Source organism: Zootermopsis nevadensis, unplaced genomic scaffold (assembly GCF_977971745.1).
Source record: "Zootermopsis nevadensis isolate Lab colony 2312 unplaced genomic scaffold, Znev_1.0 Znev_ptg000010l, whole genome shotgun sequence".
In the NCBI taxonomy this organism is placed as follows: domain Eukaryota; kingdom Metazoa; phylum Arthropoda; class Insecta; order Blattodea; family Termopsidae; genus Zootermopsis; species Zootermopsis nevadensis.
In genome coordinates this window covers 6474057-6499413 of record NW_028259142.1, presented here as the reverse complement: position 1 = coordinate 6499413, position 25357 = coordinate 6474057, and the positions used below count along the sequence as shown (strand labels likewise).

Sequence of the window (25357 nt, the reverse complement as noted above, 5' to 3'; positions counted from 1 at the left end):
GCCAATGTTTTGGCAATAAGTAGACCCATCACAGAAACGATGGTGTTACGACCCAGAAGACGAACATCGACATTATCGTCTGAATCAGAAATCCCACACAAGAACAGAATATGTCTGCAGGTGAAATTTTGGGATGATTTCCTTAAAGTTATCGGCAACCCCTAGACAACTGCTGTTCACACCATGGACATCGTGACGTGTTACATTCTTCCGTGTCATTCGAAATGTGTGTTGTTTTGCTTGGCAGCTTTCACTGTTAGGTGTTGAAGGTGATGACATCTGCTAAATGTGGTGGAGAGACTACGCTATAAGTAGAGTCGTCTTAGCAACCCTGCGGACACTGCGTGGATTGATTAGGGCTACGGAAGATGGCGACGCACGGGTTGAGAGTGGTAAGTGAATATTGAATTTGCTTTTGTAAAATGGGAGAAAGTAATTTTTTGTGCTGTTCTCACGGTTAATAAACATCATCATCCTATTAATTTCTAACCACTAATCGCAATCATCTTTAATATTAATTCCATCTCAAAGTAATTTCATATTAAAATACTCTCATCTCTGCGTTATTTAAAACGAATTCCACGGAGTGTTGTTCATCCTCAGAGCTGAAAGATGATCTCTTGTCACCTATTAAAATAATAGACAACTTTTATGGTATAAAATATTCATCATCACGTTCAAACTAGCAAGCTATTGGGTCATAAGCTAAGCCAGATGAACCTGGTCCACACTCTAAAATTTTATGCATATAAGGACCATATGAATAATATCTTCCCATTTACACCTAGGTCTCGCAACTAGGCTGTTTCCTTCTGATCAACAGACTAAAATTTCGAACGCATTTTTAACCTCCTCGTTCAACGATGCCCCACCAATCTCATCATTCTTACGTCACCCTAAAATTTTGTAAAAATACAAATTTTACGTAAGTTAACATATACAGTCGAGAAAGCGTCGCTAAACAAAGAAAGAAAGAAACAATCATGTTAAAAGTAAGTTGCTTAGACCTTAATTCCATGGCAAGTGCTTCTTTTGAATGATAATTCTTTAGTACACCATCTTAAATTATCTTTTATTTAATTGTATTTTTGAGTGTGTAAACTTTATGGGTTAAAGCAGAGAAAAAATCATTTCCGACTTAACAATATATGAGATTTATAAATCTTATTTCCTATTTTCAAATGCGTGTGTTCAATGTCTGTTACAAACTCAGTACATCACTCATCACTTCAGATCGGAACAAGAACACACTGGTTCACCTACTGAATTAACAACCCGATTATGTCCACAGGTTTCAGTCTGCTTTATGCTGATGCTGGGATCTGAAGCTGCTCCAGGCAGCTCTGCTGAATTCTCCCCTAAAGTAACGACTTACACTTTGCCAGTTCCCGTTTTCGGAGACACTTCTGCAGTAGAGGGCGTGCTGACAGCAGCGAGGCACACAGCTGCTGAAGGCATTGCAGGTAACAGATATCCGAGCTCCATCTTCTTTTCGGCTCAAATTTCCATTTGAAACGTCCGTTTCCGTAGCTTATAGTCGGTTCCTTCCGAGTATTTACATTTTAAATAAGACAGTACTACCTTCTAAGGAAGAGATTCTCAAACCCAAGTCCCCCTATTTGTTTTCTAAGACCAACTCTGCTAACCTCCATGGTGAAAAATAGTTCCCTGTTCTCTGAGATCAAGTTTCGTCGTTGTCAGTATCTGACAGTATTAGTCGCTGTGAGCAACTGTACAGCTTAGTGAAAAACGTCCAATCAACAAACATGACGCATCTTTCTGATGAACATTTGATGGATGTATGAGAATCGTAATAACAAAAACTAAAGCGGATATTGAAAGATGGCTGCCTTCTGGGCTGCAGCGCCGTGTAGTCTGGTAGAATTTTATCAAAGTTACAGAGGTCCTTGCTACTTCCATCATCGGGCTATGAGTCAGCGCTATTAAACTTCGATAAACTTCTAGCAGACAACACGGCGCTACAACCCATAAGACAACAGATAAAAACTTAAATCCTGCAGATACTGAAAGATTACTCAAGCAAAAGGAGAGTCAGATATCTCATCAACAATCGATGTTGTTAAGAAAAATTAATGAGCGTTACATTAACCTGTTTATAATAGTAAGTTTGTAATATAATTAATGAATACACATAAAGTTTTAATAAATTGTTCTCATTTAAATAAGCTTGAGGCCTGCGAGCCAATTAGTGAGTGTAAATTTGGGAATCAGACTGGAGGAGGTTGATGAACCCTGTTATAAAGAATAGCAATATAATTTAAATAAATGTTTCACTAACTTACAAGGAGTAAAAATAAATAGAGACTTTACTCTGATCCCGGAATGTTGCACGATCAAAGACTAGGATTTAACTGAGGATCGCGACCGTCAAATCTTGCTGGCCGGTCAGAATTTTCTTTGCAATTGGTAAGGTATTAAATTTTGCTATTAGAACGTCCACTGAATTCCAAGGGGAAAAACAGCGACAAATATAAACGACTTTATGTTTAAACATTTGCTTTTGCTTCATATTACACAAAGGACGATAATTTTCTTGTAAAATTCTAAGCATTCTGTGGCTAATATAAGAATTTCCTACTTTTATGCAGAAGGTGAGTAATAAATATTTCAGTTTAATTACACTTCCCTCGACTACAGAAGAGGATATAGAATATATTAAACATGTAAGAGGCAAGTAAATATATATTTTTTCATATCTGACTCAAAGTTAGAACATGGATTTCTCTTGCACTTGTACCCTGAGGAAGTTTGAGGTTATGGATTATGCTTCTGAAATAATATTTTTATCCTTTCCCGCTTTCTTCCTTAGTTTTCAGCATGAAGAACATGAAGTCCAATACCCCGGTTTTGAGGAGCCCCGCACACTCACACAGTGAATCTACAACCGTTTCCCCCAAAATAATTGTCGACTTGCTAATAGGGCATTAGCATGAAAGCAGCTACACGAAACTTCATATTCAAATGTTTAGGTACCATATACGAGACTCCTATACATTCATCTGTTTCAGTATGAAGCTGTTACCATAGATAAATATGTTTTAAACTGCGTTTCGAGTAATGAAACGCTGACAGTTGCCGACTGTGCGTACTAATTAGAATATAATCTATCTAAATATTTCAATAATTCCGTCATAAGAATGAACGAGTCATCGGTTTTAAGAAAGAAGTTATCAAAACTTCTACAGAAGCATAAGAATATATAAAGAAAGGGGTTCCAAAGGAACAATTATACCAACCTCTACACCTTGTAAAAGTGCCCATAATTATCCTTCAAAATCTACAAAAAGTCACCAACTTCCTCGCATTCCCACAACTAATCTTGCTTCTCGATTGTAATCTTCAGGTTTTGACGCTTAACAGTCTTATAAATCTTTAGGAGGTTATCAACTTTTCGGAGGAACCAGTCAGGCACATCTTATTCGCTGAAAATGGAGTCGATAATTTCCTCAGACACTTGTTAAGCACCTTGAATATAGTAAGCATTGACAAATGGTTATAACCTCTATATTTCCAATGCAAAGATAATGAAAATAATTTTTACATGTACATTTTAAATGGAAATGCCTATTTACTTCCCACCCATCCTGTAGTACACAACGCCACAAAGTAGAAGGCCTGAAACTATATTTTCACAGCCGTAAAGCCCTCAAATTCCAAAAGATTTTTTTGAGAAGCACAAATAAGGATATTTTTGTCAAGTGTGATTATATTTCTTAATTTTCGTTGCAAGTAGTCTATCAAATGTTAGCTAAATTGTAAATTATGTAGACCATTTTGTGCTTTCTTGCGAGCTTAGTCATCATTTACAATATTGTCTGTCTGTACCACTGTTCTGAACGACAGACGTACAGACTTACGAAACGCGACCCGTTCTACAAACAAATATGTTACAACTACAGAAGATACTGCATCCTTACTAATTATTAGGATTGGTCTTGCGAAAAAGAAGTGGTTTTGAGCTTTCCGGTTATTTTCAGTAACACATTCTTTATTAATGAAAGACTCTCGGGCCAAAATCCGCGCCAGGTGGTCACGTGACGCGGCTTGTAGCCCGAGAGTCTTTCATCAACTTCAGTGGCCGCGAAAGCTTCACCTTATACGTTCTTTATTAGTTTTACGTATTGATGACGAAAAATAATTCGACCGAAGTCATCGTAAAGGATATCCTACAAGGCCATAGTGTAGGCACAAGAATACTGAACTTCTTATACCCTTTTTAGAAAAAACCTATGTAAAACAGATTATGTCCAAGTTAAATTTACGAGATATAATATTACTGTTTCGCACCGTCGCGAAGTTAATAACAGTTGACATGTAAACCATAATTTATAGGAATATTTATAAGTAACTATACTATAAAACGTAATGAACTTCCAGCTTAAATTGTCCGTCAGCTGTAAAGCTTTCAGTTTGACAGGTGACGGAAGTTCATTACGTTTTATAGTATGTCAGCTATCAAACTGAAAGCTAAATTTTTTGCAAGGTTATTATGTTGTTTCACATTAAAAATTCTAAACAAATTTGTACATTTTAGGAACTTACATTACGTATACTTAGTGTCATTCATATTTCAAACGTTAGCGTGTTCATCATGAAGTTATTACCGATTGTAGGTAATTAATGAGCACTAGATTCGAATATCTTTTCATGATAAAATACTTTTAAAAATTTCGTGAAAATCAATAGAGTAGTAATAGTTGAAAGAGATATAATGATTTCATAAGTCCACATTTATTCTGTTAAGAAAGAAATGTACTTAAAATATTACTTTCACACAATTTATTATTCCATTATGAAGGAAAAACTAAGATTTTTGAGGTTCTTAGTTTGAGACCATGAGCCTACAGGATATTTTTAAAAAGGACTGTCGACTGATTCTTTGTACAAATTGTAAATTACTGGTCAAAACGTTGGCTAATACTACAGACACTTTCCGAGATTGTAAAATCTTGACCTGAGATAAGCACTTTCACGTGTTCACAGTTATAGCTACTAATATAGACAATGTAGACAGACCACCTTTGTCATGACCTACAAACAAATATTCATGAAAGTTCGGCAATTTTTGTAAGCACATTAGAAGACGATATAACTGCATAGACAGACAAATTATACTAGAGTACCTCAGTATTCTTATAGTTAATATGTGAAATATTATTGCTATTCTTATTCTCATAGGCGAGCTATATAATCCCTCACAGATATAGACTCAGAAGTTGATAAAAACTGATTTAAAGCTGTCCTTCTAATCGAGAGACTAAGGATATTCGAAAAAACCGGATGTGTATTGCATATTGCAATTTCTTTAATAATTTCTTTCTCTCGCCTGATAACTACCTACAGGGAATTAATTTACACACCTAATCGACACTTTTAAGTACGACACAACGAGCTTCCCGCTGTCCTACGAACTTTTGTTTGGATGTTTGCCTAATTAAATCCTATTTACTTTAATTTAAATACGACCTGTTCTCAGGATTGTTTCTTTGCCCCTCTAAGTATATTCCTGTGTTGCCTTGCTTCCCATAATTTTGGGGGAGCTTCGTGCTTCGATTTTCCATCCTGTTCAGACGTTCAGTACATTAAAACTAAACTTTCTGTTGTTTCTGATCTCTTAATTGTACTTATTCCATCAATAGGTCTTGGTCAAGAGACAACCTTTGCAACTCCTGACAGCAGTGTTGAAGCCACAAGTTCAGAAGATACATATTATGCACTGCCGACATCTTCCGGAAGCGATGGTTCTTCAGCGGTACAAAATCCATCCCCAGGTTATGCCGCTCCCTCGCCTGTATTTCCATCCGAGGGGGGCCAGGAACACTTCGGAGTGGGACAGTCACCTGCAGCTCCCAGCCGCTTATATGCGTCACCTGCAACAACGCATTCGGGCAGTTCGGCGTCAAACATCGGCAGTGCCCCAGCAGCAGCTGCTGGATCAAGCAGTTTCGCTGAAGCCTCTTCTTCAGCCAGCCAAGAAAACTTCGGACCCTCCTTCTCGCCTGCCTCTCCCGTGTTTCCTATTCCTTCATATTCTCTTCCTTCAGCTGCACCTGCAGCTGCTGGAACAAGCAGTTTCAGCGGAGGCTCATCTTCAGCCAACCAAGGAAACTTCGGACCCTCCTTCTCACCTCCCTCTCCCGTGTTTCCTATTCCTTCATATTCTCTTCCTTCAGCTGCACCTGCAGCTGCTGGAACAAGCAGTTTCGCTGAAGCCTCTTCTTCAGCCAGCCAAGAAAACTTCGGACCCTCCTTCTCGCCTGCCTCTCCCGTGTTTCCTATTCCTTCATATTCTCTTCCTTCAGCTGCACCTGCAGCTGCTGGAACAAGCAGTTTCAGCGGAGCCTCATCTTCAGCCAACCAAGGAAACTTCGGACCCTCCTTCTCGCCTGTTTTTCCCAGTCTTTTATATGGAGTTCCTTCATCTGCCCCAGCAGCTATTGGATCAAGCAGTTTTGCTGGATCTTCAGCCGGACCAGCAGCTGCTGGTTCACAGAGTTTCGCTGGATCTTCTTCATTTAGCCAAGGAACAGGATTCTCATCTGTTCCTTTATATTATCCTCCTTCACTTGCACAAGTTGGCAGTGCAGCATCTAGTTCCCCTCCCTTCCCTCCTAGTCCCTCATATGGGGCTCCTTCTTCAGCCCCAGCAGCTGTTGGATCAAGCAGTTTTGCTGGATCTTCAGCCGGACCAGCAGCTGTTGGATCAAGCAGTTTTTCTGGTGCCTCATCTTCAGCTAGCCAGGCAAACACTGGTGTTTCTTTCGCACCTATATTTCCAGTAACTTCATATGGCCCTCCAGGATTACCTTAAAATTTTATAGTAGAAATCAATGTATTAAGTGTATAAAGTAAAATATTCTTTCAGTTGACACTGATCGGGGTGCAGAAAACAACAGTGCCTTTTTTTAAATGTTCAGGCCATAAAATATTTATTCTCAGTTTTGATAATCGATATATGGGTGAAATATTAAATGTAATCATCTGGGCTTGTATTTTTACATATCTTTTCAGTCGAACTGTACCAAATGAGTTGAAAATTCAAGTCCACTCTGGCTGCAAGGGGGCCCAAAATGGAGTGACACGTAGAATTAATCAAAAATATAGATGATAAGTGATGTAAATCTTCCGATATGGGTTTTCTGACAAAAGTATAAAGAATACAAAGGGTCCAAAATTAGATTATGATTACTTACAGAGTTTCTTTGTTTTTAATTGTAGCACCTTTTCCTTTAAATATCCACTGACGCCAAAATGTAGTACAGTCTGCATTCGAACAAGTTTTAATCTCTGAATGCTCAGTATCTGGATTTCTAAACAGTAAAAGCTTGCCTTTCTCAAGGGGGAAACGTACACATGCATGTTGCTGCACTTCAGAGCTCTTATTGATCCCGGAGAGTACAAAGCAGTAAAGAGCATGACAACTAAGAAACATTGATATATTTACAAAATGGTTGTCTCTCTATAATTAGCAATTTCTTAAGGAGTGCCTCTTTAAATATTAAACAACAGTAATTCTTCACGAGTTTGTTACAGACAATACATTAAAGTTTAATTACCTTAACCTCATTTTTGTGTTATGTTTCTATATTTGTCATAATGCATAAATTGTTCGAACCATTTCGATACCTTCAGTAATCACAAAAATAGGTTAATCGTCATCACACTACCCCAGTATTCAATAGGTTCCTGAATCAGTCCCAGCCGTTGCAACTAATACTAAAATAAAACAACAATAAAATAATTTCATTAAAGTCATGACCTATCAGAATAAGACATGATTACCGCAAACTACTGATACGTGGTGGAGTGTTTAATGATAGAGTACTATGAAACCAGCTACGTATACATTATTATTTAGCCAAATACATTTATTTATAAGACAATAAATAGGGACTTTAAAATTGGGAGCCGGGGCATCTCAGTCAGTATAAGGACAAGGCTGACACATGACTTCGATACTTGGCGGTGTTAGGGACTTCCCTCTGCATGGTCATATATTCGGGGCAGGAAAAAATATTTGGGAAAGGGTGGCCGGAGATTGAGGCAGGGCACTCACCTCAATTAAGATCGGAGGTTATGAACGCGTGGAGCTTTACCTCTACTCCTCCAACGTACGTGAGTACAATGAAGTGATATTTATGTTTAATTTCGTTCTATTAAAATAAATGTGGACAAATCTTGCATGTCTGATTTTGGCAAATGAACGGGAAATTTTATATCATGAAGCAATGTTTGTTCCACTCAATACCACTCACATTTTTGACTTTAACAAGATCACAGAACAAAGTTAAGTCCGTTCAGGATACTTACCCAAGTGAAACTATTAGTGTGACCTCGATTATAAAGTGAGATCTGAGGTTTCCACGATGGTGAAGATGATCCATAGGTTGCGATTTAAGAAGGCATTTTATAAAACATTCAACAGACGACGGATAAAGTCCCAAATGAGAAAATTAGTTCGGTATTAGAACACGCCACGAAGATGCAAGGCGAATTGGAGATATAACACATTCTTAGTTTCGATACTATCAGAATTTGAGTGGTTAGCTTCATATACCTAGTGCTTTACTCACGAGGAAAGAGCTCCAGGCACCTTTCCGATTCTGGGCTGGGTGGCATCCAAAGCCGTTGTGGGCGCGATAGCGAAGATAAAAAAAAGTGCCCAAGCCGGGAATAGAACCTCGATATCTCAATTCGTAGGCCAGTCATTATACTGACTGAGAATCCCGGCTGCACATAAGCAACGTAACAAAAATGTCGACACCAGAACCATTACCAATTAGTCACGTTGCATAACGAAGCGATATCAGTTGAGCCTACAAGTTGAAAAAGATCTTTGAAATTTTTAACTTTATCTGACATAAAAGTACTTCTAAAAGCTTCCTAACAGTATCAGCACTTTAAGATAGATCACTGTACTATCTGGCGTCATTACTGAGAACTTAACGTGTGTATTTGTTCGTTTAAAATATAAAATTTCAACTTGAAAATTTACACTCATGTCAAAAGTAACAAGTAAAATACAGTGCGTGGTTAGTAACAGGATAAATGTTTGGTCAAATTTAACGAAGTGGTACAATTCCTGCCCCAGCTTTCATAGATGTCAAACTTTCTAGACTATAATTGGTTCTGTAGCCTGATCTTCTAGATAAGATCTGTTATGTCTGACTCTGGAGGAAAACAAGTGGAAGATTTAACGGTCTATTTAGGAGGTGGAAGCACCACATTCTCATACTTTGCAATGCAGATATAGAAGTATATTTCACTCACATTTATTCACATCACAATTACCAGGCTGATTTTGTAAAATTTAAAAACTATCGATTGCTGTTCATAAATGGCAATTAAACAACTTTAATGTCATTTTTTGATTTATGGTTAATTTAAAGGTACAGTCAGAAGATCATATTACACAGCGTCAAATACTAGGATAATTAGTGAATTGGTAAAGATGTAGCAGGAAGCAATTGTACTGTCCTGCCACTTTTCTGGAGGAAGTGAGGAAAACCACGAAAAACTTCTGTCAGTATAGTCGGTCTACGGTCCCAGATTTCCTCCTTTTACGCTCCACAAAAAATGACTTTGACGGAAGTCGAACCGAAGATGTTTTATTCCAAAACATGTCAGTATCCTACAAGTAAGTACAGCTATAGTCATTCCCACCTTAAAAATTCGAACAAGTATGTCGGTATTATTGAAATGTACAACGTTGGGGCGCCCTCTGGAGGCAAGACGCAAATAAGAATGTTTGTGAAGACTGATTCAGTATTTACTAAGGGGCAGAAACAGAAACACATGATGGCAGTGTAAGGCTGTCCGGAATAAGAAAATTAAGCTTCGAATAAATAATTTATTAGGGCTATAAGGACGTTTAGGGCGATGTAGCACGCATAAGAAATGACAACATTCGTGCACACTGCTGATCGAAAAGTCTGTACAAAATATACTGCTAGGAAGATCTAGACGTGTATGGGAAGATAATATTAAAATGAATCTCGAGGAAGAGGTTGTGGATTGGATTCCTCGGCTTCAAGGTAGTGACCAGTGACGGATAATGCGAACACAGATACGAACAATTGTGTTCCATTGAGGATGATTAATATCTTGACTACCTAAACGACTATTAGCTTCTCAGGAAGGACTCTACTACATAAAGTTATGAAAAATTGTAGAGGGTCAAATTTTATTTAACTGACTGAGAACAGGATTATATTTTAGATTACTCTCATAAATCCTGATGTCCGTTCAAGAAAAGAATGTCTTGAAAAGTTACATAACATTTAGACTGTCCACGCTGGGAGTGGAGCTTGAGGTGTGTGAGCCGTACGGCCGGGGTTCGATCTCCGATTACAACGTCACCACAGTTGCCCCTTTATCAAACACAAAATAAAGACTATAATCACCCATCCTCTTATGAAAGAGACGAAAAGAATTTATCCCGGGGGCTAGGCTGAATGATTACATTCACACACATGCATTCGACCCACGGCCAGCCAGGCTTTAATGACGCACTAAGACACTAAAGACAATGCATTTTTTTTGTTTTCGGAAGTCATGATGTTAGCCAAGTTGTTTTGCTATTACACAAAGCACTTACTTTCTTTAGAACCATCACAGTCTTCACTGCGAAATTTCAGTAGACGACTCTGACGAATCCAACACTTCAGAGCAATTTCAAGGTCACACCATATTTTTATATATTTTCGTCATTTCGTGTGAACCTCGTAATCAAGAGACCTGAAAACATCATTATCCAGAAGAAACAGAGGACAACTGACCTTGAACAGTTTCTGCTCCCCAAAACAAAAGGAATATAAAAGACCTATAAAATATTTGAAAACAGATTAGTTTAAATTCAGCTATCCAGCCATGATAACATCCTTGGAAACAGTAAGTAAGACCACAGAGATGGTTTATCTCACACGATTTTGTCATAACTTAGTTTTCCTGATCTTCCATATAGCTTTAAGACGATGTAGACAAAATTGATTGAATTCCTTGGTTTACCTAACAACAATGCAGGAAAATACGTTATTGGAGTGGGTACATGCTATCCTCGTTGGCAGAGTGCCTTGTGAAAAGCTATGTACCCGATCTTAACTTTCCATGGCAACAGGGTGTTTCTTTAATTAATAAGGGCTAAAAAAATCCTTTACTTTACAGTACCTACCTACGATGTAATTTCCTAACTAAATTCTACGTGCATAAAGCTTCCAGTAGCTAATTGCAATCTTGCTTGAACTATCCATATGATGGAAAAATTGAAAAAATGGCTCGTGAGCGAGCCAGGTTCATTTTAACAGTTTAAATCATAAAAAATTCACAGAATTTATATTATCGTATAATAGATGTTTTTGAAAACTGCATCTAAAATGTTCATAAGGCAAGCCTCGAAGATTCCCTGAGGTTTGAAGACATAAAAAATTAATCACGTGGGATTTGAGGTTTTCACGGCGGTGAGTCTTCTGGAGTGTTGCGCCGTGTAGTCTGGTAGAAGTTTACCGACGTTTCAGAGGTCGTTGCTACCTCCATCTTAACGGCGATAATCCAGAAGACATCATGTTGAAAAGTAATCACTTCCGGTAATTGTACCTAAAATATTCACAAGGCAAACCCCGAAGTTTCCCTGGAGAGTTTAAAGATACACAAAAGTAATCACTTCTAAAAGCACAATCTTAGTATCAAGTTCAACGAAAGTATTTGTAAAAACGACTGTTACAAATCTCATACTACTACGTATAAAGCATAAACCTTCTGTGTGCGTTCTTTACAGTGTACAAATAACGCTTAATGGGAAGGTCATATTTATCTGCCCAAGTATTTCAAGTTCGAAACCAATAAACAGATGATAACATTTGATATTGGAGTTCTATAGTGAAAGTTGTCGGACGAGTCTGACTTTTATCAATATCTGACCTACAACTAAAATACGTTTTAAAGACAGGTCATCATACAATATTGACAGAATTTCATATCACAAACATGATTAACATCTGAAATTTTGTCTTACCTCCCAGATAATGCAGTACTTGGTTTAAATCCCGCTTGTGTCTGGTCTGTGATTGTAAAGTTCTTGCTATGGCATAATTGATTCACTGTTCTTGGATTAATACAGCTGAAAACGTGTCTAAATGGAGGATACCATGATCTACATAGCCTTAATACCAAAAAACTTTAAATTAAATTTCAGGTACTTGTAGCCTTGTTACTAGCAGTCATTGACCTGCCAGCATGCAAGAGCGGGTCTGAACAGAGTTTAGATTCTCTGTTACGAGATGGCGACAAATCTCAGTTGCGTGAAGTTCCGCCTTCTGCCGAGAGAGGTCCTCCGCCTGGCTCACAGTTCGTGCCTATCCCTACAGTGCCGCTACCAAGCGGTGCCATGCGCCGACCTCACCCTTCCAGACGACCGTCGGATCTACCTCCACCACCGCCTCCAACGTCGTCAACAGCGCCCCCACTCCCACCAGAAACTCTGGTCATTACAGAGGATATAGACCTGCTTCATTCACCACGAACACGCCCCAAACGCCCGAGACCTACATTTTTTACCACATCGACAGAAGGGTCCGGGGTGAAAGTCCCACTAATACACTCCGAGGACTACAGGAACATCGACGGGAGCTACACATTTGAGTAAGTAGATGTCAGTACTGAGCTCGAATCTCGTGTTTTTTTTTATTTTTAGTGTTCTGTCTGACGACAGGTCCATATATTATGAACAGGATCCTTCCAACCTCTTCAGGTTGTCAGGGACCTGCTCATACATATATAAATTCTTGGCAGAGATGATCAGAAGTGGTTTGCCATTGCCTTCTTCTGTGTGTGAGTGGAGTAATTGTTGGGATGCCACGGAGGAAAACTCCGTGATGCCTAGACCACGGCCTTGCCCAACACAAGTTATAAATTTGAGCATGACAATTTTTCCGACTTCGCCAGTGACTTCCGAAATTCAATCTGCGAACACTTTGTGGTAATGATGACTTCCTCTAAACGTTGCCTGGGCTCAAATCGCAAAAGTCTGTCACATTGCGTAACCATAAATGGTGATAAATGGCGGCAGTATTTGCCAATGCTAAGTTTCCATTAAGTACCACCTGAATTTTTCAAATGAAGGATGGACCTTGATGACGTAAAATGCCCAGACACGGGATATTTCTTTGCATAAATCAAAGTAACATCTGTTTGTAATGGTCTCAGTCACATTAAATTAAATAGAATTCTAACAATTTCGGAAACTTCAGAGGGGCTGCAGTAATGTGTGTGGTGACAATGAACCATATCCAAGCAACTTATCTAGTCGACGCAGTAAAACCTGGAAATATTATTATACCTGCCGAAGATAAGTGTTAGAATAACTGAACTTTCCTTAGCTGTTATTTCCAATGTGCGAGGAACTATTCACCATCCCAAATTTGTTATTTTTAGAATATTTCCCATCTGATGATGTAACAATGCCGTCTTGCGTCATCATTATTCCACCCGTATCGACTCTTAAGACTCATACGATTTGTCCTTATTCGCACTGCTGCCTTCACTAATATATTACTTCAAATTGTTTACAAAATATACCTTATTACTGAAGAATCTTCTGCATGGCGGAATAGAAGTTACACCGAACTTCACCTTTGGTTCTTCATATGATGATACGCTTTGCATATAATTAGTCTATAAATTTTCGTTCCTTCTAAACTCTGTTCCCAAAATTTCAAAATCGTGACTCGCCCAATTATCTTATTTTGCATATTCAGTCTCCAACGAAGCATTTTTTGTATTATTTGCCTTTGTTTTTTAATTTAATGGAAATGCCAGATAAATCTTTCATTCCTGGGGTCGTACTGAAAGTCATTTATTAAATAGATTAACATAGACATAAATGTTGATCTGTAAACCAGAAAATACTTATTTATCATTCAACTGTTATCTTTGATGCCAATTTCTTTTCAAACGGTCCCCGATATTTCAAGCGAGGAAGAAGAATGAATTCATGAACCGAAATTTTCTGCTGACAGCTGACATATTCCTGCTTCATTCGTAATAAACTCTCCGTTCGGATCGGCATTTCTCATAGTTACATAAAGCTAGATGAGAACTATTACAGAAATACCCATAAATAATTTTTAATTATTTTTACTTGTCTTTACAGACGAAGAATGACAAAGCATGAACAGGATTAAAAATCCTCTGTTTCTCGAACGCATCGGGTACGCGGGTTCGAAAAGTGATCAAGTCTAAATGTTTTTTAATGAAGTCACCATTATATTGTTTTACACCACACAAAAATTACTATACCAAAGATTAGAATTTTTTCCAAAAATCAAAACTACACATTATTGAATGACCCTTCTACAGATGGCGATAGAAACCTATCAAGTTGGTTTGACCACCATTGTTGTTATTATTAGTATCTTTGCCATAGTACGGTGATAATTTTGGCGTTTGTGGGATAATATTAAAAATGTTGCAATGGTAATGCTGTCAAGGGAGGCCTATGTGCATATATTGCAACACAGCACAGTTGTAACCTAGGTATAAGAATGAATTAGTGACTTTAGTGCGTGAAATTTTATCATATTATTTAATTAAGGAAAGGTAAATAATTATATTAATTTTTTGTTTTACTATGTTACTTAATTTTGATGTTTATGTGCCACTTTAAGAAAACAATGCACTAAAACGGAAGACTGTGCACTCATCCATGGCTTACTATGTACGTATATGTGCTTATATGCAATGCAGCAAAGAAGATGTTTGCGTGTTAATGCTTCGCTGCTTTCTTAATTAAACATATAATTAGAAAAAACTTTGCACTTTAAATGATAGTTTAGATTTCATCGCCATAATTAATGAACAACTTTCTAGTTTTCTATAAACCTAACGTTCTACATATTACACTGCTTATACAGGCTAAACCAGTATTTTATATAAATTCATATAAGAACTATTAAATATCATTTTGAGAATCTCTAAAAAATGTACAACTCATAACTACGTTTAAATGTATTCGTTTTATTTTCGAAACGTTTCTCATAATTAGCCTAAATAATTAAATTCACGTTCTATTAGCCTATTATCTACCACAATCTTACATGTCAGCTTAAAAATTTGTAATACTCTCCCAACATTGTCACGGTGATTAAGTCGAGAAGAATGAGATGGGCGGGACAAGTAGCGCGCATGGATGGGACAAGAGGTGTGCACCGGGTACTGGTTGGGAAACCTGAAGGCAAGAGACCGCTGGGGAGACCTAGACATAGATGGGAGAATAATCTCAGGCGGGATCTATGGGAGATGGGAGTTGAAGGAGACTGGATTTTGTTGGCCCAGGACAGGGTCCGGTGGAAGGCTTTGGTTAATTCAGTGACGAACCTTCGGGTTCGGTAAGCCATCTAGTTAGTTAGTTAGTCTTACATGTCAGTGGTTTTATATTTTACAGTGCTATCGATAGGTTATAAACCTTACCAAAAGCGTTAAATAAATCCAAAACCATTTAGACAAGCAAGTAAATGATTTTGGCTGAACACATTTTGTTTCAAAGAAAACGACAAATAATCCGCGTTCTCCATGTGAATAAATGTTTCTTACTCTTTTGTATACGGTTCAGTTAGTATATATTTCTATAGTATGTATTTCACTGCATGCATTAAGCTTTACTGTCTGCAGTTAACATGATTTCTTTGTTTGCTCAATCTGTAACATTTTACTTTCTTTCGTGGCTTCATACAACACAGCAAGTGCCCAAAGCCCTTCAAGATCTGAGGTCACATTAAGAAATTTTTGACCCGCGGGTCGCCTGGTTATAAATTACAACGACCTATAAAAACGTAACATAAATTTATTAAACATTACTACTATTTCAGAGCATGAGCCGGGATAGCTCAGTCAGTATAGTGACTAACTACGGGCTGGACGACAGGGGTTCGATCCCCGACGGGGGCAGAGGATTTTTCCTCTAGCCTCTGCGTCCAGACCGGCTCTGGGGCCCACCCAGCCTCCTCTACAATGGGTACCGGGGTCCTTTCCCGGGGGTAAAGCCGGACGGGGCGTGATGCTGACCACTCACCCCCATCTAGTGCCGAGGTCAAGGAAGAGAGGAGCTATACCTCCACTCACCCCAAACGCCTACATGGCGTATAGTGGGACAAACTTTACTTTACTTTACTGTACTTTACTATTTCAGACCGGTTCACTATAATATTCAGTAACTATAAATTTGTAATTTTTACTCATATAAATTAACCACTTACAATTAAATATTTAATTTCGACATAATAATTTTATCATTATACATTGAAGGTTATACAATATTAAAAAAAATATACGCGAGCTGCACATAATACCGGTGGACAGCGGGTTGAGAACCCTTCAACACATAACTAAATATTAGTTACTAATTTTCATTCAAATGAGTCCTATGACGTCAGTGATCGCGTGTTGTGGGGCGTGGGTCTTGGCCATTTTGGTGCTGGGGTTCGAGGCTCAAGGAATGGATGCTTGTGCTCGTCTTTCTGTGTTGTGCTGTTCTGCATAGGCAGAGGCCTTTGAACAAGTTACCAGCAGTGCAAGGAGTCCTACGGAAATTCTTTAAACAAAATTTATAATTTCAGAAGTAATTCTGAGTTTTAACATTGATGAAGATGATGGAGCGATGTGTAAACTATTGCAGGTTTGAGGCGGCGAATTCGATAGTGCAGCGAGAGACAGGTTACACTCGTCGTAGTAACGGAAAAGATATCCTCGTCAAGAAGGGCTTCTACCGGTTTGTGAGCCCTGAGGGACTGCTCTTCCGGGTGGACTACCAAGCCGACGAGAAAGGCTTCAGGGCTACCGGAAAACATCTGCCGACATCCAACACTAGTACGAACAAAAGATAGTTCAAAGGCAACTCTTGTTGGAATTACGTTGTGGACGTTTAAAATCAGACTTCAGAGTAAATGTTAATTTGATAATAAATGAAATATATAAATAAATAAAATGTGAATAAATTATCTCGCCATGATCTTTTAAAAGGTATCTTCAATTCAGGATTTGTCTTTATATACTCTTATATGTTACATGATTTACCCATCTCCTCTTACTTGATTGAACAGCGTATCTATTATTTAGCTGAAAAATGTGTGAGAAATTCAAAGTCCTTCGTAACTTCTCAACAGAATTATAGAACAGTGAACAGCGACAGGAAATGTTTAGAATTTTATAGAATCACTCCTCTGCCTCCTGCACTACCAGCGGTGAAGGAAAAGTCCACGTGTTCCCTCTCAACTTTTTACTTCATACTACAAAAATGTTACTTTAAATTACATGTAGCGTATAACAGAATGCAGATAAAATAAATGAACCAGGTAGCAAATGGACCTGCATATGCTGAATGAGTTAGGAATCAAATCTTCTAGAGCAGTGGTTCCTAAACGATGTGGTGCGCGATACATTCAAATTGTTTTGAGTAAAAATTATGAATATGCTCCAAATCTGAAGTACCAAATAATGAAATTAAATACTTAAAAATGAAAAACCTTAACATTATTCTGTAATCCTAACTTGAAAGTTTAACCGTTTAGAGCAGTGATAACTGTACGTACCACCTGATTTTATTCAGTAACTCTTGCCCATAGAATGTAATGTAGGTTTCCTGTGGTTTATATGAAACAGTGATTATTCCCCCAAACATTACTTTTTTAAGGGTGGCAATAAGTTCTTCAATATTTTGTATATGAACGTCGAGATTTAGTAACTAGTTCTGTCTGTGACACTCTATGCGGGCCCTTGTGTTGTCAACAATTCAGTGGTTATGTTGTAGAATTGCATGTTCTTTTATACTGTTTGGTACGTGTTCTGCAGTATTATGCGCCTTCAATAATCACCCTCCACAAACCCATAGATTTATTGTTCTTATTTCAGCTCTTATCAGGGGTATTTTATTTTATTTTTCGATTTTAGAAAATATGTAAACAATGCTTTTTCAGAAGAATAAAAGTTTTTTATACATGGACATAATTGAATTTGTGGATAGGTCATTAGTTTACCGACTTCACTTTAGCGTGTTTCTAAGCACACTTATTAAATATAATTATAACGTGAAAACAAAAGAAGATATTTTTATGGTTTGAGACGTGCACCAACATCATTTGACTCTAACGTAATTGATGGTGAATGCTGTCACGACACATCATAAGTGTAAATTGAACCCTTGGGATGAACAGTGGCAAAAACGTTAAAGTATTTTTCGTGAGAAATTAATAACAATGATTTCGTGACGTAAAATATCTTCGCTGACAATACAAACATACACAGAATAAATAAATTACAATAACGTGGCAAAAAAGGCGTGATTTTAAACAGTCGTGTTACTACGAGGCTCGTCCTTAAAGTAAGTTTCCCTGGGGCCGTTTACAGAAACAAAACACAATTTCATGGAAATATTTATTGCAACAGATACAGCAAGTGTCCAGCTATTTTTCAACATATTCGCCACCGGAATTGAGACATTGGTCATACCGTGGGACCAACTTTTGAATACCTGTGTCGTAGAAGTCTGCCGCCTGGGATTGGAACCACTGTGTGACAACCATCTCCGCCTCTCTGTCATTCTCAAAACGCTGACGCTGACCGGACAGGAATTTCTTGAGGTGTAGGAAAAGATGGAAATCACTGGGAGCGAGGTCCGGGCTGTAGGGTGAATGATTAAACACCTCCCAGCTGAACTCCTGCAGGAGACTTGCTGTCCGTCGAGCCGTGTGCGGCCTAGCGTTATCACTGACCGCACTTCACAGTCGGCGGGAGCTGGAATAAGAACCTCCATCTTCAACAGCTGCAACGATGCTACTGTGAGAACGCGGGAGGTGCCGTTAGTGCATGCGCCATGCTACGTGATTGCTCTATCACGTACGCACAGTCGCTTCGCGCAATATAAGGTTTGCTAGCTGTGGGACGAGTGGGAAACTTACTTTGAGGACGCGCCTCGTACAAAGTGTTTTTTTATGCTAATAATTGCGGCTACTATTTGTTAACAAAATGTGGCGTATGAACTTCAGGTTCCGATCTGGGCTACGGATTGTCCCCAGCTGAGAATACGATACATCATACTCGAATGGATTCTTCTCTTGCCTCGTATTAGGTAGGCGCAGGTTCAAATCTCGGGCCGGAGACCAGATGTCCTGACGGTGGGGTTTATTCAGTCCCTCCAAGCAAACACCGGGACAGAATTTTAAATTTAATGAGAACACACATTTGTTTAGACGCTATTTTTATTTTTATTTATGATGTATGGCGATTGAATAACTCAGATTATTCATACAGCGTCGAATTGTAGATGATAGTGAATAATGAATCGGAAAATATATGGCCTGATTAAGGTACATTCCAAGCATTTAATTGAAGGAAAACCACAGTAAACCAAAGGATAGCTCGGAATCTCCCGCGTAAAAAAGGAGTAGTACCAACCATATGGACGCAACAATCGATCTCAGATCATTATTTACGACCCTATAAAGATCTAATCTAAAGGAAATCAAGGACACTGTGATTAGAAGACTAAGACAAACCTAAAAAAATTGTAAATATTGGCAAATCATCAACTAAGGTCCCGTAAATATCAAGGATAAATTTGTAGGCAGATAGCAACTTTCTTATGAACATAATGCTTCTATCTCCAGGGCAGAACCTAACATTTCTTCAAGGATGAATACGGTACTTGAAACAAATGTACTAACTTCAGTTTTACGCGCCATATTCTGGTCTACTGATTTCGGTGCTTAATTAACCTACGAGTAACACGGATTCCGAGGGTACAGAATAAAAGTAAGTTCTCTCTCCTTTGAAATATGCATCATTACCACTTAATATTAACCGTTTGTCTGGCATATTTCTACAAGATTTCCTCATGACAATCGTGAAGGTTTTCGCATCCCTCAGGCCAATCCACACATTCGTAATCTTAAATATCTGAAAACCTAACAGACACTCTCTGATAAATGTTAGTGTATATGTCATTAGGGTCATTATTACGTGACCTTCTGCAATTTGTAATGGTTTCATCTTTCTTAAGGTCTTGTACTCTTCTGAGTACCTTTAGTTATTCATTTCTCGTCGCCATTCCTCTCTGTCGGTAAGAAAACTGACTGCAGGAAAACCGAATTTTTGCAAAATTCGCGGATTTTCGTTGTTCATGAATTAACGTGATAGAAGTCAATGAGATCTGCATTTAATTAAAATCACTCGACTTTCCGTTACTTATTCAAAGAGAGATAAGTATGTCTGCATCTTCGAACTGAGGTACAGTGTTATTTTAAATTTGAATTGTGATAATACGCTTATTTTAGGTCTAACTAAATTAATGGATGTAATTTCCTGTGCAATGAAATATTTTATGTACATTAATTTATCGAATGATTAAATGTTTGTACCATTAACAACACGCCTTTATTCTTTAAACAGTAAACGAGGTTGTTCAAATAATTATTGCAGTAATATCTGCAAATTAATTTTGTATACTTTGGTATGATTACTCACTTTATAATGTTTATGAAGTGAGTCATTTTGGTTATAATTTAGAACAAAGACAATTCTTTATTATGCCCTATATAAGTAACTAACTCGCTTTATGATATCAGAATACCGAGGTTTAACGCCGCTACGCCAGAAATCACCAAGACACCCCATTTAGAGCCAGCTGAATTAATTCACACCACTCTATTTTCCCAAGATTAATTTTAATATAAACCCACCGTTTTCATTTAAATCCTCCGGATGATCTATTTTTTATATATGACAATATTCTTGCTTTAACTAAATTCAATTCTAGAACATTTGTCCAAAAATCTTTCTTTGGCACCACCAATGTAATGCAAAAAATATATATCGCATTTATTATTATTTCAAATTACGTTTGTTGCTTCATGTTCCCCATGACCTCCCAATAAAATCATGCTATCTTTGCCTGCGTTAACCATACGCCAACCACAGAAACTCTGCGCCATACCAACCATACAAACAGAGTGCAAACATGACTAAACGTTTTTATTCAGCTGGAAGGATGGGCCTGCATGTTTGAAAGTAGATGACTCAACCTCAGTTGAATCGTCGATATAGCAACTCTTAGGTCACTTACAAGTTGAATGCGTTTACGGTAATTCGATTTAATTGCTGCCATTGCTGCATTTTTGTAGCACAGAATTCCTTCTGGGTTCAAGGTCACGTGATGCTAAATCTATCTCCATGAATGATACATTATATAATGTTCACTTGGGGACCAATTTGTTGTACTTCGCTTTGAAGGCCTTTCTTGTGTCCTGTCAAAGCTGTCTGTGAAAAACATGACGCAGTTTGCCCAAGAAATATCTTCCGATGTGAAACAGATATTCATTGCCTTGAATATGCCATTCCCTTTACACATATCTCTGAAAGCGGTAAGTAAACCTTAATTCTTCCTGGATGTTTTTTCTCGAAACAGTATCTCGCAAATACAGCCAGCTGATCCTGAAATGTCTGTTGATTCGTCGATTTGAAGAACAAATTTTGGATTGCAGTTAATCAGTAACGATCAGAAATTGTTTCCTGATGTCTGCTGACATTGGTTAACGGCATGTATTATTTTTGTATTTTCATAGAGACGATGAATTGTTCTAAGAGCTTCGTCATATTTTTAACTTTTCTGATATGCGTTCATTTGATGCATTTATTACATAAAATTCGTAAAAATTAACCTAGTGGAAGAAATTTTCCCTATCGAGTTTGTTATATTACGTCTGGAAAAAGGAATAGAGAAGGGGAATGAAGATAAATTTGTATTTAAAAGAAAAGAGGCTAATGCATATTCTTACCAGATCTCCCAAGTTACGTTGTGGACTGGTGTTATTTTTATTATCTGTTCCTGCATCGTTCAGGCTGGAAACAAAATGCGTGTATGTTCGATGATCGGTAACCAGGTACCGAGTAAATACGAGTTACGTGTGACTTAAGCCCTTCTTATCGAGCACCATTCTTGGGCGTATTTGTTCTGGAACCTTAAACCTGGTCCTGTTGGAGGCTGCTACCTCCGCTCGTCTTCCCTAACTTAAGGTTTTGTTTAGTTTAAGTCTGGAGAGTTTTTGTAGGGCGATGAGGTCTCTATTTAGGGGAATACGGGCCACATATAATAAGGGCACTTGAACGGTATTGGTGGTTCACGGACTTCATAAAACTGGTAAGTGAAGACACGCAGTTGAAATAACAATTCAATGGTTCTTTGATGCACAACGGAAAACTCCCGAAAATAACATTGTAACCACCCGGAGACCGGCTATCATGAATGGGGGATTTGTGGTTTTGCTCAGTCCCTTTAGGCAAATCCCGGAATAGTATCTTAAATTAGGCCACGACCGATTCTTCCACATCTTTTTCAATTAATTATTGAGTACTATCCTTTTACTCGATGCTAGATTGAGATATTAAAAAAGGCTTTGTAAAATAAACTATAAATAAATATATAAAAGACTAGGACTATAGCCACTGTCGGTCATGAACTGTCCACGCGGATGTAAGTGGCGTCTGTTCCTAGGAAGAACTCAATTTCCGGTCGTCTAGTCTCCATATTTTCTTCATTACAAGTTAATTTTAAAAATAATAATTCCGGTATTCTTTTTATTATGATGCTCGCCTAATCTTGAAGCCGGATGTTCGTCTCTTGTCTTCTCTATAAATATAGGCTACATCGTGCAGTTTCAATAGCTTCGACGCAATAGCAATAAATTATTTGCAACACAGACGGAGCACCTTCTTATTTTCCATTTTTGGAATCATTAATTACATGTTAGAAAATAAAAACTGAGCGATCCCCTAAATGCAGTTCAAGAATAATCAATTATACGATACCAGGAATTTCATAATTACTTAAACATGTATCAATGACGCAACGTATTTAAACGACGTTCCATAATGTAGCAGAATAGGTTTAATTTCATGTTTCAGAACAGCATATAATGAATAATAACAAGGAACACAGCAGATGTGATACGTCAAGGAAACATGAAATCATATTCCATAAATTTAGGCTTCTAAAAACCTTCTATACTTTATAATCCAATTTTAATCAGCCATTGCAGTCAGCACTGCAGAAGATAATAAAATTAGTCTTTAAATTTATACTGCGATATACAGCTAAAGCAATGATTGGGAACAGAAGTGAAATCGTAGATCCGGTGTTAAATGGCAAATACATGACCCAAGCTGCAAGGTGGGGATTTCCGATTAGTGATTTCCTACAAACATCACGGTTGGCTGCCCTGGTCGGTTTGCGATTAGGTTATAACAGTCTTTTACAAATGTTCACGTTCCTTCGAAATCTTTACACAGTTAAGAGAACATTTAAGGAGGTGATAAAATTTAGGTTTTTGAAAAATTGTAGGCTAAGGGAGTTCAAACAATAAGCGTGGATATTCATGTAAATTTACATAAAATAATCCATTTCTTAGGGTTTATAATATGAAAATCTACGCTTTTCCCATTTTCAATTTTCCGACATCTCTTTCTTGGTCTCCTTGGCGGGAAAGAGCAGTATGCATAATAATGTATAACTCAACCTATGTCCAGTAACATATTACCGCTAAGTAATCACGTGCGCATTAATGCAAAAGCGATCGGTTTGGAGTTTACACTCCATGCAACAACACAGTTATAAATGACAGAAAGTACTGGTGGTATCAAAATCTTTAGATTTTAGAACCTGAATTTAACAAGTAGGAATATTTCTCTAAAATTCATATATATTAAGATGTTAAGTACCATGTAATTGTTCGCAATGTATGTGAGCTTTATTAAAGATTCGCGTAGAAAAGTAAGTGAAATTAAACGGAGTTAACAAGCATTAAGTGAGTTTTAAAACAAGTGAACCAGCTTCATTCTGATAGTACAATTTATTTTCAAAAGGTCGGGTAAATACGTATTTACTTATTTCTCAAAGTTTCGACAAGCAATGGACGTAACATCTAGTGATAACGAAGTGGTTAGCATTCATGTATCGTATTCGGGATGCCGTGGGTATAAATCCTGGTCCGGAGACCGACTATACTCATTGAGACCTTCAGAAAAATGCCGAGACAACACCTTAAATTAGGCCACGCATTCTTTCAAATTTATTAAACACTAATTATCTAAAATATATAAATCATGCACACAAACGACACTGTTAACACTTTAAAAACACTTTGTACCAAAAGCGTTTCGACCTCAAGAGGTCATCATCAAGTGTTTTTAAAGTGTTAACAGTCTTCTTTGTATGCATGATTTATATATTTTAGATAATTATTCAACACTGTGCGTCATGCAAGGTTTTAAGATTATTAAACACTGATCGTTCTATCGTATGAAGCAAACATATAGCTAATTTTCACACAAAATTTAAATATGATCAATTTTCCACTGACAAAAATCTTGGACGAAAAGAAAGGTGCACATGGAGACAAATTATACTACAGTCAATTAGTTATTGCCAACAACTGATTAAATTAATGATGTTTTGCGTTCTGACGCCTTGTGGACCCGTAGGTAATATATTATCCTTGAAAATTGTAGCACACTCTGAAAAATGTAGCAGAAGAAGAAAAATACAGAGAAATAAATAGAAATACGTGTAGACGAACCTAAGTTATTGTTTTACTAAGACGGTTGTGTTCTGAGTAGCAGCGCCGTGTAATCTGGCAGAAGTTTACCAACGCTTCAGAGGTCATTGCTGCCTCCATCAACAGCCATCTTCGTATTTATTTCCGTGAAAACCTCAAATCATATTATTGTTTCACTGTACGTGTCTATTTAATAGTCCACACAGCGTCACAATGTAGAACAACATCAAATTTCCCACCGCCATGAGAACCTCAGATCTCCAAAGTACTGTATTAGCAAAGCTGTGCTTCTTGAAGCAAGTAACAGGTTACCAAAAATAAGCAAGATTTCAGATTCTCGCTGTGATTGGTATAAAAATGGCTGTCTTCTGGGATATTAAATCTAGTAGTCTTCATCATTAGCGCCTTGATAATACAGGCAGTAAGGCTTCTCTAAAATATTTAACAGACTGCACAGTGCAATATCCCAGAAGACAGTCATCCTCATACCAAAAATTGATTAAGAATATAAATCAGTCTATAGGACAGGAACTAAATGATTTAACTTAAGCTAACTAACTTCCTGGTAGTAGAATCTGCAGGTTCAACACCGACAACAACAAAATCCCTCCACTGGCGATGTTCCTGAGTCAACTCCATCCATTTGTCATCCCCACAGCCAAACTGCCTAAAATCCATCTTCATGTTATTCTCCCGTCTCCTTCTTGGTCTGCCCAGTGGTCGTTTTCCAGAAGGATTCCTAC

At 37.7% G+C, this 25357-nt stretch overlaps 3 protein-coding genes across 7 annotated transcripts in view; 2 read left to right on the top strand and 1 right to left on the bottom strand.

Moving 5' to 3' along the window:
- Window positions 1–25357, bottom strand: part of LOC110835981 (folliculin-interacting protein 2) — a 490121-nt gene that overhangs the window by 70327 nt on the left and 394437 nt on the right. The window lies entirely within an intron of this gene.
- On the top strand, window positions 241–6859 carry LOC110835965 (uncharacterized). The gene is made up of 3 exons (XM_022076713.2): window positions 241–392; window positions 1292–1463; window positions 5661–6859. Exons 1-3 carry the CDS (start codon window positions 369–371, stop codon window positions 6830–6832), a joined length of 1368 nt encoding a protein of 455 aa, XP_021932405.2. The 5' UTR covers window positions 241–368; the 3' UTR covers window positions 6833–6859.
- Window positions 10848–17034, top strand: LOC110835966 (uncharacterized). Its single transcript, XM_022076715.2, has 3 exons — window positions 10848–10911; window positions 12212–12657; window positions 16688–17034. Exons 1-3 carry the CDS (start codon window positions 10891–10893, stop codon window positions 16893–16895), a joined length of 675 nt encoding a protein of 224 aa, XP_021932407.1. The 5' UTR covers window positions 10848–10890; the 3' UTR covers window positions 16896–17034.

Bases quoted from the DNA above. Each gene is read 5' to 3' on its own strand.
- LOC110835966 (XM_022076715.2), top strand. From the start codon at position 10,891: ATGATAACATCCTTGGAAACA. The intron at 10,912-12,211 runs GTAAGTAAGACC...ATTAAATTTCAG, and splicing joins TGATAACATCCTTGGAAACA to GTACTTGTAGCCTTGTTACT. The intron at 12,658-16,687 runs GTAAGTAGATGT...AAACTATTGCAG, and splicing joins GACGGGAGCTACACATTTGA to GTTTGAGGCGGCGAATTCGA.
- LOC110835965 (XM_022076713.2), top strand. From the start codon at position 369: ATGGCGACGCACGGGTTGAGAGTG. The intron at 393-1,291 runs GTAAGTGAATAT...TTATGTCCACAG, and splicing joins CGACGCACGGGTTGAGAGTG to GTTTCAGTCTGCTTTATGCT. The intron at 1,464-5,660 runs GTAACAGATATC...TTCCATCAATAG, and splicing joins AGCTGCTGAAGGCATTGCAG to GTCTTGGTCAAGAGACAACC.